Source organism: Molossus molossus, unplaced genomic scaffold, assembly GCF_014108415.1.
Source record: "Molossus molossus isolate mMolMol1 unplaced genomic scaffold, mMolMol1.p scaffold_m16_p_4, whole genome shotgun sequence".
NCBI lineage: Eukaryota > Metazoa > Chordata > Mammalia > Chiroptera > Molossidae > Molossus > Molossus molossus.
Window position 1 is genome coordinate 91,700,432 of NW_023425377.1, and position 17,112 is coordinate 91,717,543.

Consider the following 17,112-nt stretch of genomic DNA (forward strand, 5'->3'; position numbering starts at 1 on the left):
GCGGGCGCTCGGGGGGAGGCGCTGTGGTGCAGGGCGGCCCCTCGCGCCCCGGGCGCCGGCTGCGGCTCGGCCTCCCCCTCCTCCTCCTCCTCCGCTTCCTCCGCCCTCCTTGGCTGGGAAAGTGGGAGGCGGCGGCGGCGGCGGCGGCGGCGGCGTGTGTGTGCGCGCGTGAGGGGGGCGGCGGAGAGGAGTCTCCGGTGCTGCCGCTGCCGTGTCGGAGACGCTGGGAGCCGCGAGCGCCGCGGGGCCGCATCCGCATCGGCCGCCGCCACCGCTGCGGGGCCGCGAACAAAGAGGAGGAGCCGAGGGTGAGGTAGGGCGCGGGGGCCCGCGTGGGCACAGCCCCGCGGCAGAGAAGGCGGTGGTCGGGGCGTCCCCCTCTCCTTCCCTCCGCACCGCTCCGGCTCTCCGTCCCCCAGCCCGGGGTCCCCGTGGGCCCGGAGCCCGCGGCCTCGCGCCCGCTGCCGGCAGGAAGCTGCCCGCGCTCCGTGCCGCGGTCTCCGGCGCAGCCCAGCTCCCCCCGCGCCCCGCTGGCTGCGCCTCTCCGGGGACTCCCGCCTCCTCTCTGCGGGGTGGTCGCCGTTTCCTGGTGGCACTTCGTGGGGTTGACTTTCGCAACTTAAGGCTGCGAATATATTTTTAAGTCCTTGAAAACTTCCCGCTGGAGGGGTTGGTGCCTGGCCTGACCCAAAGGGAGGCAGAGATGAGGCTGTTGAATGAGCACCCCAGTCGGGCACCGGCCGGGCCGCAGCCTCAGCTCGGGACCCTCCCCTGCCGGTGCGGCGACACCTGGCCCCGGGGTGTGTCTGCGGCGCGCGGCCGCCGCGCCTCCCTGCGGCTCCCGAGTACCTGTGCCGGCGGCGTGGGAGAGGGGTGCAGCCCAGGGCGCCCGCGCCCCGACTCTGTCAAGAACAGCTGTTAACGCTCCCAGCAAAACCTTCCCACCCCCTCCCCTAGGCATTCACGGTTACATTTCTGCTGCTGCTGGTGGCAGAGCCGCGCAGTCCCTGGTTTCCAGGCTTTTTCCTGAATGGCCCCATTTTCCTGTTATGCCCACAGTTCAGTCCAGCATTCCATTGTCAGATTCTTTCGGAGATAATTCTGCCAGATTTTCTGAATGGGATTAGGACGGGCCGTCCAGCAATCCGTTTCAGAGTTTGTCCACCGCTACCCCGCAGGCTGCTTTTATATTTCAGCGGCTTTCAAGGGGATTTTTAGTTGTGTCCTTTAGAATCGCCACAACCTTCAGCTCCTTTTGGTTGGGCAAGATTAAACTGTTCTATTTTTAAGGCCAGTGAAGAAACATATGTATTTAATATTGGGATCATTTACCACAAGTGATCACATGAGGCATGGTTTTTCTTGAACACTAAAGTATCTTTAAAAATGGGGAATTTTGTTGGATTTAAAAGTAATTTCAGGTGGAGAAAACTTTCCGTCGCTCCTGTTCAGCTTCTCATATGAATTGAGGACTTTAGGAAGGCAGCTAATATCGCTTTGAGAGCTGAAGAAATTATGGTCTTTATTGCATTTCATAAATCCTATTTATTGCAGGAATCCCATGTAGGACTTCATAGCTGTTTCTGCACAGTGAACTCCTAAATATCGCCAGGGATTAATTTTGAATTGTTTTAAAAATCCTGTTTTGTTTTTAATTGTTGACTTTGGACTTCAGGAACCACATTCCAAAGCAAAGCTACACTATTCAGAGGAAGCACTTTTGTGTACTTTTTGGTTCTTGGCTCCTCTGTGAACCTTTTTTCCTGATAACAATAGTAATTTTTTGTCTTTTTTCCTTCTCCCCCGTTACTCCAGAGCACAGTCTGAAATGGATGTTACATGAATCACTTGAAGGGCTTCATACAACTATGAATATTTCTGAAGCTTTTCCTCAGTAAACTAGATAAAGATGGATGAATCTGCCTTGTTGGATCTGCTGGAGTGTCCTGTGTGTCTAGAGCGGCTTGATGCTTCGGCCAAGGTTTTGCCTTGCCAGCACACATTTTGCAAACGATGTTTGCTGGGGATCGTAGGTTCCCGAAATGAACTCAGATGTCCCGAGTGCAGGACTCTTGTTGGCTCGGGTGTTGAGGAGCTTCCAAGTAACATCCTGCTGGTCAGACTTCTGGATGGTATCAAGCAGAGGCCTTGGAAGCCTGGCCCTGGTGGGGGCAGTGGGACGAACTGCACAAATGCATTGAGAGTTCAGAACAGCTCTGTGGCTAACTGTAGCTCAAAAGATCTGCAGAGCTCCCAGGGTGGACAGCAGCCACGGGTGCAAGCCTGGAGCCCCCCAGTGAGGGTGAGTAGCCTGCAGAAGCAGTTTTCTTAATTATGGTGGCAATGACCATGTTTTCTTTCTTCTTTAATGTGATGTTTTCTAAATCAGCTTATTGCTAAAGAAGCCACACTTACTGTAACAGATAGGAAATTAAGCTTCAGGATATTTTTTCCCCTTTTGGAATGAGATTGGATATATGTGATAAATTGTCTTGTTTTTAAATTTTCTCCAGATAGTCTCTGTTATCTTTTAAGATAAATTTTCGGAAACAAGTAGCAATTCAAAGAAATCAGACACAGCCTTTTTTTTGTGCCCACTTTAAAATGGAAATTTGTAATGGTTTTACCTTGTTGATGGATTTGGGAGAGCCATAATTATGTATGTGTGTGTACATTTGTGTATACATGTTATAAATATCTGTGGGTAAATCATAATAGGAAGTCAGGCCTTAATTTTTATGTTGCTTAGAGCCATTCTATTGGTTTTATGAATGCACAGCTCAGAATTCACTGGTTGGAGGAATTTTTAACAAATCATGGCCACAGGTAGCAGTTTCGTTGCTATAGCAACAAAATGTCATTTAGGACTATGCTAAAACAGCAAGAGAATCTCTCTTTATATTGGGTTTTACAGGCAGTGAAATGAAACATTCCATTAAAATGATTTTTTTTGGGTTTTGGGTTTGGGCTGAAATAATTTTAAGTGAAGTTAAATATTTAGACAGTTACCGCAACTTAAATTTCTACAAGGTAAGGTATTTTGAATAAACCCGAATTTATGTTGTGGGTGATGGCACACCAATAAGACATGCTTTTGTCATCTTTGTAAAAATAAAAGTAATTATGGACGTCAGATCGTTAAAATAATTCCATTTGTGTTGGAAGAAACAATTTTGATGATAATTGGCCAAACTGATAAAATATATTTTTAAAGAACAGTTATGTGGGTGAGAATATGTTTTTTCAAGTATTTGCCGTACACACACAAAACTGGCTTCTTGTATTTAATGTCGGAACAACCGATTGGGACAGCATTAGGTAGTATAAATTCACAGATAGGACTATCAGACAGCTGTAGCAGAGGATCAGCCTCAGAACTATTCCCTTCCTTCTCAAGTCATCTTTTAAAATGATGTCAAGTATTTACATCACTAGATGTCAAGTATGCAAAGCATTTTAGTTACCAGGAAAACAGTTTCATCCCTAGGCTAATCAGATTTCTTTTGCTTCATATTTAATTACTCCCCCCCCCCTTTTTTTTTTAAGATAATGATGACTGTGCTTTATGGAGGTCTTCTTTCCATATTTGAAGCCCACATGTTGTAAAATTCATTTGTTTATAGCACTTTTCTTAGACTTCCTTTATTTAATGGAGTTTACCGTTACCTTGATTGGTGGATACGGACTCACTAATATTTTAACTGTAGAATCAGTGATCAAGTTGATCATTTCTGAGACACCTGACCCCAGTGTGTTTAGCTTAGTTAGGGAGTAGATTTGCTTCTTTGGGGAGATTTTGTTTCCTTGTTAATTAGACTAGAGAAAGCATAGCTTCTGGCTATGAATAGAATTATCTTAGTGGTTGACACCTTGACTTACCTGTTGTGAGGAATGCATTGAAGGTTTAATTACTGATTTAGAAGAATTTAACAAGAGGGCTCAAGCATTCAATTTAACATTTTCCTTTTTTCAATTTAACAGAAATTGACTGTGTAATGCTGTAATGTTCATTTGTTTGAACGGCTAAACTCCCAAAATTGAGTCTCACTTTTCTTTGGTCAATTTTTGTGAAATTTTGATGATGTTAGTATTATTTTTCTGACTTATATGACTTTCCTTATTTATTTCCATATTTCTTCTTTAGCATGAGAAAAATGATCAAGCAGGGCAACTGAACTTAAGCCTTATAACTTAGATAAATAGGAAGTAATATCTATTTATTTGGGGGTGGAACAGAGAGTGGTGGATGAAACAACCAAGTTTCTCAGTTATCTGAGTTACAGCAAATGCTGCAGTACTTATAAAAGGAATGGTTTTTTTCCCTAGTCTAAAATTTCTCATCAGTACTTTTTATTTCCAAGTATTCAAAACAACCAGGGCTACACAAACAGTCCAAGCATCTGAAAGGTAAAAACATCTCCGAAAATACGCCTTTAAAAAGAAACTTGTAGGGTACAGACATGTGGAGGTGGTAATGCACCCCTTTGGACACTTCCCTGAGGTGAGTGACCGTAATAAATACCAAACGTGCATCCTCTTCCCTTAGATGTTCTGACACGACCAAGCGGCCCACGAGCCTGTTTCCACATGTTGCACAAAGCTGAAAGTGATAACATGTGGAATGTTGCTTCAGTTTATTAGTTATGTTCTATGATCCGTTAGATTGTGACCATGTGGCTTCCTCATGTGTTTAGCCGAGGTAGATGGAGTGTTATCAGCAGATACGAACATTTCCAATGTGTGACACACATCTTGTTCCCAGAATTTTAGTGTTTCCTGTCTCATATGAAGGAGAAAATGAAAAAGTGTTGGATTGGAGTCACCAAGGGAATCCGTCAGTTCTTCACCCCAAGTAAAGAATTGCTGTTGGTGTTAAGCCAAAGGCAAGCAGTGGAATGAGCCACAGGGAGGGGGTGACTACAGATAATCTGTTTAATGGACTAAAAAATACCTGCAGAAGATAGATTTTATGTATATATACAAAGTGAGATATGGGAGACATGTCTATGTAAGTGATTTCTGTAGAATTAGACCTAATAGGATATTACATTTCTGCTTTCTGTGTATGGTCCCATCATTCAGGACCTATATCCGTGCATGCGTCTACCTATCTCGGTATTATGATGTAATGATTTCACACAGCCTCTGCCTCAAAGTGAGTTTATTCAGCAGAAATAGATCACACAACCATTGATTTATACTAATTTACACATCACTTATTGTTCCTTTTGTCTAACGAATATTTATTGAGCACTGATAGGTTCCAGACACTGCCCTGGCTACTGGATAGATAATGATGGACAAACTAGATACAGATTCTGCTAATGAATTTACGAGAATGTGTCCCTCTTGAAGGAGAGACCCATTGATAACAGGAACGATGCCAGTAGGTAATTAAACGTGATAAGTGTTATAGAGAGCTAGGGGAGAGGGAAGGAGAAGGCCCTGTGCTAAATGTGAGGGTAAATTGTCTTTGTGTGTGGGTGGGGTGGAGGGTGTCTCAAAAACTTCCTTGAAGAAAAGACATTTGAGCTGAGGTCTACAGGGTGAAATGATATTAGCTTAGATGGGGGTGGGCAGTAAAAGGGGCAGAGGGGAAGATATTCCAAAGGCCCTGACCGACAGCAGGACAGGGCTTGGCTCCCAGAAAGAACCGACGGGAGGTGAGTGTGAACTAAGCAAGGGACAAAGATGGTGACCTAAGACGAGGCCTCCAGTGCAGCGGTGTGCAAGGCATCAAGAGCCACCACTGGGCCACATGGGGTTCAGGGCCAGACGAGTTGTAAAACAATAAGTGCTCTGCATTTGGAATCAGATCACTGGGACAGAGCTGAGCACAGGCTTCAGAACAAAAACGGAGCCTGCTGTCTAAACATGGACAGACAGACGGGAAAGGTAGGGCGTGCTGGATATGGGGGACTCAGGTGAGATTTCCTCCCCTCTGCAGGTGCCGAGTACGCTTCAGTTTCTCTATGGTCACACGCACACCCCCTTTCTCTCCCTCTCCTTATTGCTGACTTATTGGCTGAATTATCCTCCCCCCCCAAATTCATAACTTGAAGTCCTATCTCCCAGTGGCTCAGAATGTGGCTGTGTTTGGGGTTAGCACCTTTAAAGAGGTGAAGGTAAAATGAGTCTATATGTGTGGGGCCTAATCCACAATATGACTGGTATCCTTAGTAGAAGAGGCGATGAGGAGACAGGGAGACACAGAGGGGGGACTAGGTGAGGAGACACGGAGAAGAGGATCATCTACAAGCCAAGGAGAGAGGCCTTCAGAAGAACCCCCCCCCCGCCGACACCTTCATCTTAGACTTCTAGCCTCCAGAACCGAGGAGATAAATGTTCGTTGCTAAAGCCAGCCAATCTGTGGTACCCGGTTACGGCAGCCCCAGCGAAGTAATACACTAGTGGGGATGTGTTCCTAAAGGTCACCCCTTCGAGTGGCCTCTTGCCCACCGCCAGTCCCTTCAGTCCTGGTTTTCCCCTGGACCTGCTCTTTATTCCTGAGGTACAATCACTTGGAGGAGTCGTTCAGTCCCTACTCACCCCCTCAGATGCCCAAGTGGCCTGGCAGAGTTTTATAAAATAGACGGGAGGTTTTATGAGGCAAGACATCAGATTCACCACAAGTTTTGAAGGAGAGGGAAGGAAATGCCGGGAGAAGAGAAGTACTAACACTGTTATCGCTCCCAAGTTCTTCTGTAAGTAGAGTCTAGAGAGGGTGCTTCATTGGACATAGTGGAGTCCGCGTGAGGCATCACCCAGGGAAGGTGGCAGAAAGAGACTGGAAGGAAAGGGGGAGGAGAAAGGCGAGACCGCAGTGTGTGACTCCAGCGAGGCCGGGGAGAGCTAGTCTGGCTCCGAGGTGCCCAGGGGCATCTTTGACCTCCAGTCAGTGCCCAAGCATCTGTGGAGTGTTTCTTTCAGGCTCCATTCTGGGCTGTACTCTGTCCTAGGACACAGGTGGCACTAATGCATGTTTCTCTTGAAAAAGTTCACTTGTAGGGGAGGAAAAACATCCAAGAAACAGCAAATAAGGCAGCACATAGTGAAACACCGAAGTATGGGATAGGCTGTGGGAACAGTCTCTATCATGAGGTTCGGGATTAAGTGTCTTGTCAAAGGGTGGATGGGGTCACCGTGGGATGGAGTGGACAGGGACACAGCAGGACGTGCTCCCCTGGTGGGGAAGGTTCAGTCCAAACACTGGCCAAGGAATTGATGTCTTCGCACAGGCAGGGACGGGGCCCTGTAATAACCCATAGTGCACCCAAGCAAGACTTCTCATGTGGTTTAGATGAGAGAGACATTTGGATATTTCCTAATGACAGAGTTAAAATGTAAAAAAAGGTGGGTTTTTTTTGTTTGGTCAAGCAGTAAGTGTTACATTTTTTTACCTCTTATTTATTATGTCATCCTTGACCCCTGTTGCAGTCCTCACGTCTACTTCATCCCTGACCTTTAATTTATTCCCAAGTCGGGCCCAAAGCTCCAGGCTGGGGTTCGGAATGCTGTGGAAGGCAGGCAGGGGTCAGGGAGGGAGTCTGTGGTGCACGCTTACTGGGTATTAGAAAACAAAATGCTTAAAGATTTTTTTGTTTGTTTTTTTTGTTAATCCCCACCTGAGGACATTTTCCCATTGATTTTTTTAGAAGGAGTGGAAGGAAGGCAGGGAGAGAGACAGAGAGAGAGAAACATCCATGTGAGAAAGACACATTGATTGGTTGCCTCCTGTATGACCCTGACCAGGGCTGGGATCGAACCGCAACTGAGGCACGTGCCTTTGACCAGAATCAAACCTGCGACTCTTTGGTCCACCAGCTGACACTCTTAACCACTGAGCCAAACTGGCCAGGGCTCTCTGTATTTTAAACATTAAAGGTAATACACGCTCATTATAAGAAGTTTAATGGTGGAAAGGGATGTAAAGGAGAAATCAAAGCTTCTAATCTACGTATTTCCAGTCTCTAGTGGTGACCACTGTGAGGAGGTGTTCTTTTCTTCAGGAAAAGAAATTAATAGAGCCCTAGCTGGTTTGGCTCAGCGGTTAAGAGTGTTGGCCCACGGACTAAAGGGTCTTGGGTTCAATTCCTGGTGAAGGGCACATGCCTGGGTTGCGGGTTTGATTCCCCGGCCTCGGTTGGGGTCATGCAGGAGGCAACCTATTGATGTGTCTCTCTCACACCGATGTTTCTCTCTTTTTCCCTTCCTCCCTCCCTTCCACTCTATCTAAACATCAGTGTAAAAATGTCCTCAGGTGAGGATTAACAAACAAAAAAATGAAAAGAAATAGGAGCACACTACACATGCTATTCTGCAATTTGAGGTTTTCTAGTGAATGGTACAGCTTTCATAGCTTTCCAAGTCTACTTCCGTTGTTCTACAAGAAGGCACGTGTATGACCATTCTCATTTTATGCACATGGAATGGATGAATAACTTGATAAGATCCCCTGGCAGGTAAGTGATGGGCATAGGATTCTGCCCTCGGCCTGTCTGCTCCAGTGTTTGCTTCGCTTCCCCCCACTCTCCTCGAGAGGTGACTGTCCTCCTGGGTCCTCCTGCTGCTTGCTGCGAGGGAAGCTGATGGACGTTCTTTCCACGGTCCTTGCTGCATTATTTTCCTGATAAAAAGCGGTCAAGTGGAGTTCCTTTACAGTGACCGTAGACTAGAAAACCAGACCTCCTTTTTTTTTTCACGTGTCCTTGACCGGAATCGAACCTGCGACTCCTTGGTCCACAGGTCCATGCTCCAACCGCTGAGCCAAACCAGCCAAGGCCAGGCCTCCTTTTGTTTGGTGTATGAGAGGAGCGTGGTTTGGAGGTCAGAAGTTGTGGCCTCTGGTTCCCACACTGCCACCAACCAGCTGTGCAGCATCATTTTTTGGCCGAAAAATGCGGAACCGTAGGTGCCTAAGCTCCACGCAGGGACAAGGCTGGCTGAGTCTGGTGTCGCTGTGACTGATCAGAACCTTTGTGGTGTCAGCACATACACATACTCAAAAGAGGTTTGTGGGATGAATTGTGCTTACTTGTTTCTTAAGGCTGCCATAACAAAGTACCATTCGTTGGGTGGCTTAGGACAACAGGTCATTCTCTCCCAGTTCTGGGGGCCAGGAGTCTGACATCAAGGTGCTGGCAGAGCCATGCCCTCTCTGAAGCTCTCAGGGGAGACTCCTTCCTGCTGCGTCCTAGCGTCTGGGGGTTCCCGGTCAACCTTGGTGTTCTTTGCCTTGTAGTTGCATTACTCCAATCTCTGTCCCGTGTGTCTATGAGTCCACATTTTCCTCTTCGGAGGACACCAGTCATGGATTAGGGCTCACCCTAAACTAATACAGTCTCATCTTAACCTGACTCCATCTGGTAGACCCTGTTTCCAAATAAGACCACATTCATAGATACTGGGAGTTCAGACTTGAACTTGTCTCCTTGGAGGATTCAATTCAACCTGTAACAGAATGAATGAATGTATGAATGAACACATGAGTGAGTGAATGTATGCATGTATGAATGAATGAATGAATGTGTGAATGAATGAATGTGTGTGAATGCATGAATGAGTGAGTGAATGAACGTATATGAATGAATGTGGGTGCGAGTGAATGTATGAATGAATGAATGTATGAATAAACGATGAGTGAACTAATGAGTGAATGAGGGATGTGAGTTCTGATCCCCCCGTAGGGGTCTTTAGCTATATGAGCTCAACAACTGATGTGTACTTCGCCCCTTTCTCTGTGCTGTTTCCTCACAATCTCTAAAGTAGGCTTAACCCTGTCCTTGTTTATAGGTTGCCTCATGGTAAAGGCAAGAATTGATGTGCAAACATTTTGAAATTTACAAACTCAGTGTAAATGGATGTATTATTTGTGGTAGAATTATCATTCAAATTATCAGTCTCCCTCAGAAAGGAATATATCATTTCTGTTTGGGATGACAAGAACCAAGGTAATTGAAAAGAAATATGAAAGATCACAAAATGGATGTAATGTTTGGATATAGCGCAACACAGGGTGGGGGTGAGCTCAGTTATTTCAATTCCTTACCTGTGAGCAGCAGTCTGATGAGTGTACATTCTCTTTGGCTACCCCTGGGGGTTTCCCTATTTCCCCATTTATGTCACTGTTCCCTGAACCCTGTCTTATTTCTCGGTGGCTGAAGGAGAGGAAGGGAAGGGGACAGATTGTTTTATTGTTGCTGGCTGGGCAGGAAAAGAGAGGAAAATGAGAGAAAAATCTAGTTTTGCTTTAGTTTGAGGTTCCTGCTGCTCTGCTGCTCCGTGAACTGTGCCGCCTCTGGGTCTCCGGGTTCCGTCCTGAGGTCCCACGCCCCCCTCCCCTCTGTGGAACCTCTGTTGTTCACTTCCCCACCTGCCTTCACCTTGCAGTGCCTTCTCTTGCACCTGTGGTGTGCATTTTCCAAGTGACCAAGGCGGGGAGGATGGGAGAAATCGGAGAAAAGAAAGGGGGAGAGGGACAGCGGGGCTCATGCTGTTCCATTTTCCTTCCTTGAATTGCTTTCCCAAATTGCTCTTTTTCGCCCCGTATGTAGTCTCTGGGCTCTTGAAGAGGACGAATAAAAACAGGTACCAAAAAAAGGCATGCAAGTAGGGGCAATCTGGGGGTCCTTTCCTGTTGCCTGGGTTCTTCTGCTCACCAGCCCAGAGCCCCTGGCTCCTCTTCGCCGCCTCCATGCCGGAGCTCTCCCCCTCCGCCAGGAAGGGTGCCTGCTTTCCCACCCGTCACTCACTCTGCTCAGCAACCCGCCCGCTCCAGGCCACTGCCTTCACGTGGCCTAAGCAAGCCTGAGACAATGCACGACAAGGCTTTTTTTTTTCACCTAAGGTCAAAAGGCAAGTACAGGACTTTGCAGTTCACTGTAGCAGGGTTCTTCACGAGGATCCGAGCAGTGGAGCAGGTCATGCGCGTAGTGCAGTGAGGCGCACCTGTGATAGCAGTACCACCCGGACACGGCCCTGCCGGCAGGGCTCCCTCACTGCGGAGCTTCGCCCCTTCCCTCTGCCAAAGCTTTCACCATAGAGAGTGTGTGTATCTCCCCCCCTCCTTGTCCCTCTCCTCCTTTTTTTTTTTAATCCTCACCTGAGGACATTTTTTTTTTCATCTATCTTCAGATAGAGCAGGAGGGAGAGAGGGAGGGAGGGAGGGAGGGAGGGAGGGGGGAGAGAGAGAGAGAGAGAGAGAGAGAGAGAGGTGAGAGAGACACATCGAGTGGTTGCCAACCACGTGACCCAACTAGGGCCGGGGACAAACTGCAACCAAGGTATGTGCCCTTAGCGGGAATCAAACCTGGGACTCTCTGGTCCACAGGTAAACGCTCTAACCGCTGAGCCAAACCGGCCAGGGCTTCTTTTTTAATTTCAGAGACTTCTTTTTTTTTTAAATTTTTTTTCTTTATGATTTTATTTTATTTATTTATATTTTTTATCCTCACCCAAGGACATTTTTTGATAGTTTGTTCAGATGGAGTGGGAGGGAGAAAGATAGAAACATCGACGTGAAAGGGACACATCGAGTGGTTGCCACCCACACGACCCAACCAGGGCCGGGGACAAACTGCAACCGAGGTATGTGCCCTTAGCGGGAACCGAACCCAGGTCTCTCCGGACCATAGGCCGACGCTCTAACCGCTGAGCAAAACTGGCCAGGGCTCTTTATTGATTTTAGAGGGAGAGGGAGAGAGAGATAGAAACATCGATGAGAGGGAACATCTATTGACCGCCTCCTGCATGCCCCCCACTGGGGATTTAGCCCACAACTTGGGCATGTGCCCCGAGCGGGAATCGAACTGGTGACCTCTTGGTGCATGGGTCGACCACGTTCAACCACTGACCCACACCAGCAGGGCTAATTTCAGAGACTTTTGAAAGTAGTAACCTTAAAAAGGAAGATTCTGACCCCTCCACCTTTTGTGAGCCTGCAGTCCTTGGCGGTGTATGTGCCAGCCAGTGCCTTGGTGGAGAGGATGGCAGCACTTGCTTCATGAATGGGACATATGGTGGCTGTAAACACAGCCGGTGTAAGCACAGATGTGTGAGCGGGCTCTTCCGGGGTAGCTGAGAAGGGAACGGAGGCGCCATCGCAAGGGTCGACCTCAGGGGAGTAGATTATGTGCATTGTGAAACCTGGGGAAAGGGAGCAGTTTTAATCCATTTTAAGTTACATTAAATATAGTGCAGAAAGGCGAGGACTGTCGAGTATAAACATTTTTCTGTTTGCCTAAGGAAAGAATACAGTTCTTAAACTATTTTCTGTAAGAAAAGAAATCCTTCCGAGACACTGTCTTGTTCACTCTTTATAATTCAGTGATGAATGAACAGGAGTGAATTTTCATTATGTGAAAGTGTAGTGAGTGAACCTAAGCACAGACTAATTATACAGAAAGGAAATTAAAGTTTACTACAGGATTCTCCATGTCTAGTTTTAATTTATGTGAGGTACCCCCTCAAATAGTACAGTAGTAATAGGATAAGAATATCAGTGTGGGGTGCAAATAGCCCTGGCGTTTGTGGAAGGTTCCTGGAAGCGTGTGTGGGCACTGATATTTGGAAGTTGCACTTTTGATTTGTTATAAGGAGATTCCGTTCTTATAACACTCCTAATTATGGAACTGCTTAGTTTTTAAAGATCTCTCAAGAACTTTAAAAGTTCTTTAACATGTTAAATGCATAAATTAAACATTAACGTATGTAATAAAATTAAGTTTCAAACCTTAAATTTTTGTTTTGCTCAGCTTATTCAAAATGGCCATTAGTTAGCAGATCTCTCCATTTCCGTCCCCCCCCCCTTGGTTAAATTTGTCTTTTAAGCACACTCTTGGATAAATTATTTCCAGCATTTCATGTGTTTTTACTTTCTTTTCCCATAGTAAGCACCACTGAAGTGCTTAAGTCCATGAGGCAAAATATTTTTTCCATTTTTGGTAGGCCTAATTATTTTCATTCAGTATTATGTATTTCATAGCACATAATAGTATGTGCTAGTATTATCATGTTCATTTTTTCTTATTATTTTTTCTTATTTTATAAAACCTGTCCAGAATACCAGAAGGTATTGAAAGCCTCGATTCTGTTGAACAAAGACAGTGATATTGTTGAATGTGAAGTGTTGGTTGAAAGACACCGTCACATGACAGCTTGAAATGCTGACATATTCCAAGATAGCCCAGGTCCGGCACCAGAGAGCACTGGGGCTCCACATAGGAGTATGAAAATGTATGGCGTGTGGAAACTGAGGATCACCTGTACGGTGGCAAGAATGATGGGAGGCCTAGTTTCCCGTCTTGCCTTTGTGACTTTGAGCCAGTGATTTCTCCTCCACAGGCTCTGGTTTCCTCCTTTATAAAATGAGGCCTTGTCTGATATCTGAGTCCCTTTGCAGCCCTGACATTTTGGAAATAATTACCCTAGCAAAGGCCAACTTTGATAGTGAACGTTGAGAGCAAACTGAGATTGGTGTCTGAATATCCTCTCGGTGTTGTGAGATGAATGTGTCCCTCACAGTCACCCATGGGCACTGGTGTCTGCTCTAATGTCCCCTTAGAAGCCCACACTGTGCCTGCCACATGAACCTGCACATGAACTGCTGACGAATCTGGGCACCTAGAGGAGAAGCAGACCAGAAAAGCAAGGAGAGCTCCAAGTCGGGCCTGTTTGCTTGGGGGGCCTTTTGTCCTGGAATGACCTACCTTTGTTGTGCCTGAACATGACCTTCATGTAAAGTCACACTGCCTGAAATTCCAGCACTCAGAGGTTGAATGTCCACATACTAAAATGTTCTGCTCTTTGGGAGGGTATGGGGTTTATCTCTCGCATAGCTTTTCCCATTCTTGCTGACTTGAGAATGCCTTGCCTACTCTGATGGACAGGATGTTTATGCTGAAAAGGAGGGATCGAAGAAACTGAGCTTCTTTGGGGTCAGGCAGGCCTGCATAGGGGAAGTGAGGGGGCCTAGGTGGGGTGACCATGTAATTTATCCCCTACACTGGAACACTTTTGCAAGAGAAAAGGGATGATGTTGATAATTTTGCAGAGTCAACAGAAGTCAGTGGGACTGCCTGGGGCAAACAGGGCCATGTGGTTACCCTAGCTGAGGGCAGTGGGAGCGAGCCCAGGATATAGAAGAAGGCTTCATCAAGTGTGGGGAGGATGCCAAAGAATACAGAAGCTCTTTCAAAAATGTGCAGGGGAAGTGAGGGGAATTGATTTCTTCCTCTGAATGCTCTTTCTGTGCGCTTTGTGGTTTTGCTGGAGCGAAAATGGGATGTGGTAGAAAAGGCAGGGGATTTTAGCATCAGGCCAGCCTTCTTCTATTTCTTCTTATCTGTGTGGCGCTTGGGCATGTTATTTCCTCAGTCTAATTTCTTAATTTGTAAAATGATGACAATCTGCTTTCCAGGATTGTGAGGATTACGTGAGATAAGAGAGTTTACGTGCCCAGGACCTAGTAGGTGCTCAGTAAATGTCAGTACCTCGTTTTCTCTCTTCCTGGGTACTAGAACTTTTAGTACCATATATCCGTTGTGTTGTAAAATAAAACCTGTGTGTGTGAGGGCACACATGTGGGCGGGCGCGGTCTGATCATGTAATCAGTCGGCATTTATAATGTTAATGCCATAGGACACTTGGTTCTGTTTCAGACAGCCCACTTGAACTTCAGGTACACACGCTGTTCAGTGAGTGACTACAAACAATGTTACTGAATATGTGGTTTGTCCTGGTTCTACCTGTACCTGTAGTGTGACTCTGGTTCTCTGGGTCTCACCTGTGAAAGGGGATGGTGAACACCATTGTCCCTTACACCTCTTTGTGTTTCCACATCCTGGGGTAAGAGGCCCAGCCAGCAGCATCAGTTATCTATTAGACCATCTGTGACTAGTTTCATTGCCTCTCTTTTCTTTTCTTTTGATGATGTGTGGAAAATAATAGCTCAGATATTTTTAAATGCAATCCTTTGACTTTGTTCTTTGGCCTAGTAGTGAAAAAAGATAGGTCCCTAAGCCTTCTGTCAGGGAAACTGGGTGTGCACTGTAGTGCAGTTTTAACTTTTTAAAATTAGTGTTAGCAAAGATTAATATGCCCTCACATGGGTCTTTTTTAAAATTTTCACCCGAGGATATTTTTCTGTTTTACCTTCAGATAGAATGGGAGAGAGGGAGAGAAACATCGACGTGAGAGGAACACATTGACTGGTTGCCTCCCACACGACCCCGACTAAGGCCAGGGACGAACCGAAACTGAGGTACGTGCCCTTGACCGGAATCGAACCCTGGGACTCTTTAGTCTGTGGGCCAACGCTCTCACCGCTGAGCCAAACTGGCCAGGGCCTCACATGGGTCTTTTGATACCACTGTTGGATATACGTGTGTGCGCGCGTGTGTGCGTTCGTGTTCTTTGTGGCTGATTTTTCATGCCCCTGTCACCCTCTCCCACCCATCCTCCTATAGCATCAAGATTATGTTCCTTAAATAGACGTTACTGGTCAGTTTATCCATGTTTTGATTATTTTTCTATCTCCTATCTAGAGCAACTGTTTTTTTTTTTTTTAAATGTGGCTAGAACAACCTTTGGCAAAATAAGTGCATTTCTGTAACTGATAACTTCCTGATGGATTTTGGGGATGTAGCTACAGGGAAGAGCTGTGCTGTGCTCCAACTTTCAATACGTTTGTATGTTTCTTTTTTAATAGAGCTTCTATTTATAGTTAAAATATTCACTTCCTGATTTTGTAGGGTAGGAAAGGACACGGAGTGAACATTCTCTGAAGATGTCTTAAAAAAAAAAGTCTCATGAAAAGAGCATTTCAAAACCTTGTTGGTGACTTATTCCAGTGCCTTGCAATCTTCATAGCCAGGAAGTTCTTTTTTTTTTTTTTTTTTTGTATCAAATACAAATCCCCGTCCTTGCCATTTAATCACATTCCTCTCATCCCGTCCTTAATGGGGAAGGAGCGCTCCCCTGTGCACAGTCCTTCATAACCTTGCAGGCTGTACCCTCCTCCCTGGCCATCTTTATCTGGCCTAAATAACTGTGTTTCCTTTACACATCCTCTTAGGACCCATTTCCTAACATTTTAATCATTTTAGTCTCTCTCCTTTGGAGGCTCTCCAACTTCTGCTGGTCTTGCTCAGGTTCAGGTCCAAAATAGCTCTCAGCCAGGTAATAAAGTTCCTTCTGTGGAAGGGCTATCCTGTGACCCCCCCTGAGCAGGCTGCTCGTTTTAAACCCGATCTTCTGTACCTTTAAAAATAACTCAACTGCACTGTTCACTCAGGCTTGGCCTCGACCCTCAGATTTTTGTCTTTTACGTATATCAGTTTGGTTTGCTCCCATTTTTTAATTTGAGCCCTTAGTTTTTACTGCCATCCTAATTAAACTGCCCCCTGCTGTTTCTGTCATCCTGTGGTGGTGTCGGCAATTTGCAGCTATCAACAGGAACTGAAAAATGTCAATCCAAAATGCTGTTGCTTTAATAGATATTTGTAATTATAGGAATGCTTGATTTTAAACACATATGTAACTTGTTTGTTACATTTGTTTTTACGTAGCCTCTTCCCCCACTTGGTGTTTGACTGTTCTCTAATCATCTGTGGTTAGTTTTGTCTCCCAAGTGATAAGTAACTTGAGAGCCGGAACTCTTTGTGCTTCATGCCTCTTTTCTGTTCTTTACAGTTGAAAAAGTAGTTGTTTTTCATTCAGTAAATACATCTTGATGGGACTGATAGATTGTTCACATTCCAGCATGCCAAGGTCCATTTGGACACACTCATCTTCATAAGAGAGAGTACCAAGCCACACGTATATTTTTGGTGTGCTTAGTGATATTCATTTCCCATTATTTAAGTCAGCAATGAAAGTATTACCCAAAGGCTGGGTAAGCCCTCTTGAAACTTAGCTGTAATTGGATCCTGAATAACAGTTCTCTTGAGGGTGGCCCTCGGAACGTTTGCGTTGCACCCACCATGGTGGTCTAGAAATCATGTTTTCCTAGTTTATTAGAAAGAATGTCCTGCTGAATTTAATCAGAAGCCTTATAAAAGGTAAAACATGGGATCTCTTTTCTCCTATCCCCCAGGCACATCATCATTCTGACAC

At 45.8% G+C, this 17,112-nt stretch overlaps 1 protein-coding gene across 1 annotated transcript in view; it reads left to right on the forward strand.

Annotated features, from left to right (window-relative positions):
* The first annotated feature begins 276 nt into the window (after positions 1-276).
* Positions 277-17,112, forward strand: part of SH3RF1 (SH3 domain containing ring finger 1) — a 166,165-nt gene continuing 149,329 nt past the window's right edge. The window contains exons 1-2 of the mRNA XM_036240139.1: positions 277-313; positions 1,816-2,302. Of these exons, the coding sequence (XP_036096032.1) occupies positions 1,910-2,302 (393 nt within the window). The 5' untranslated portion in view covers positions 277-313; positions 1,816-1,909. The remainder of the gene's footprint in view (positions 314-1,815; positions 2,303-17,112) is intronic.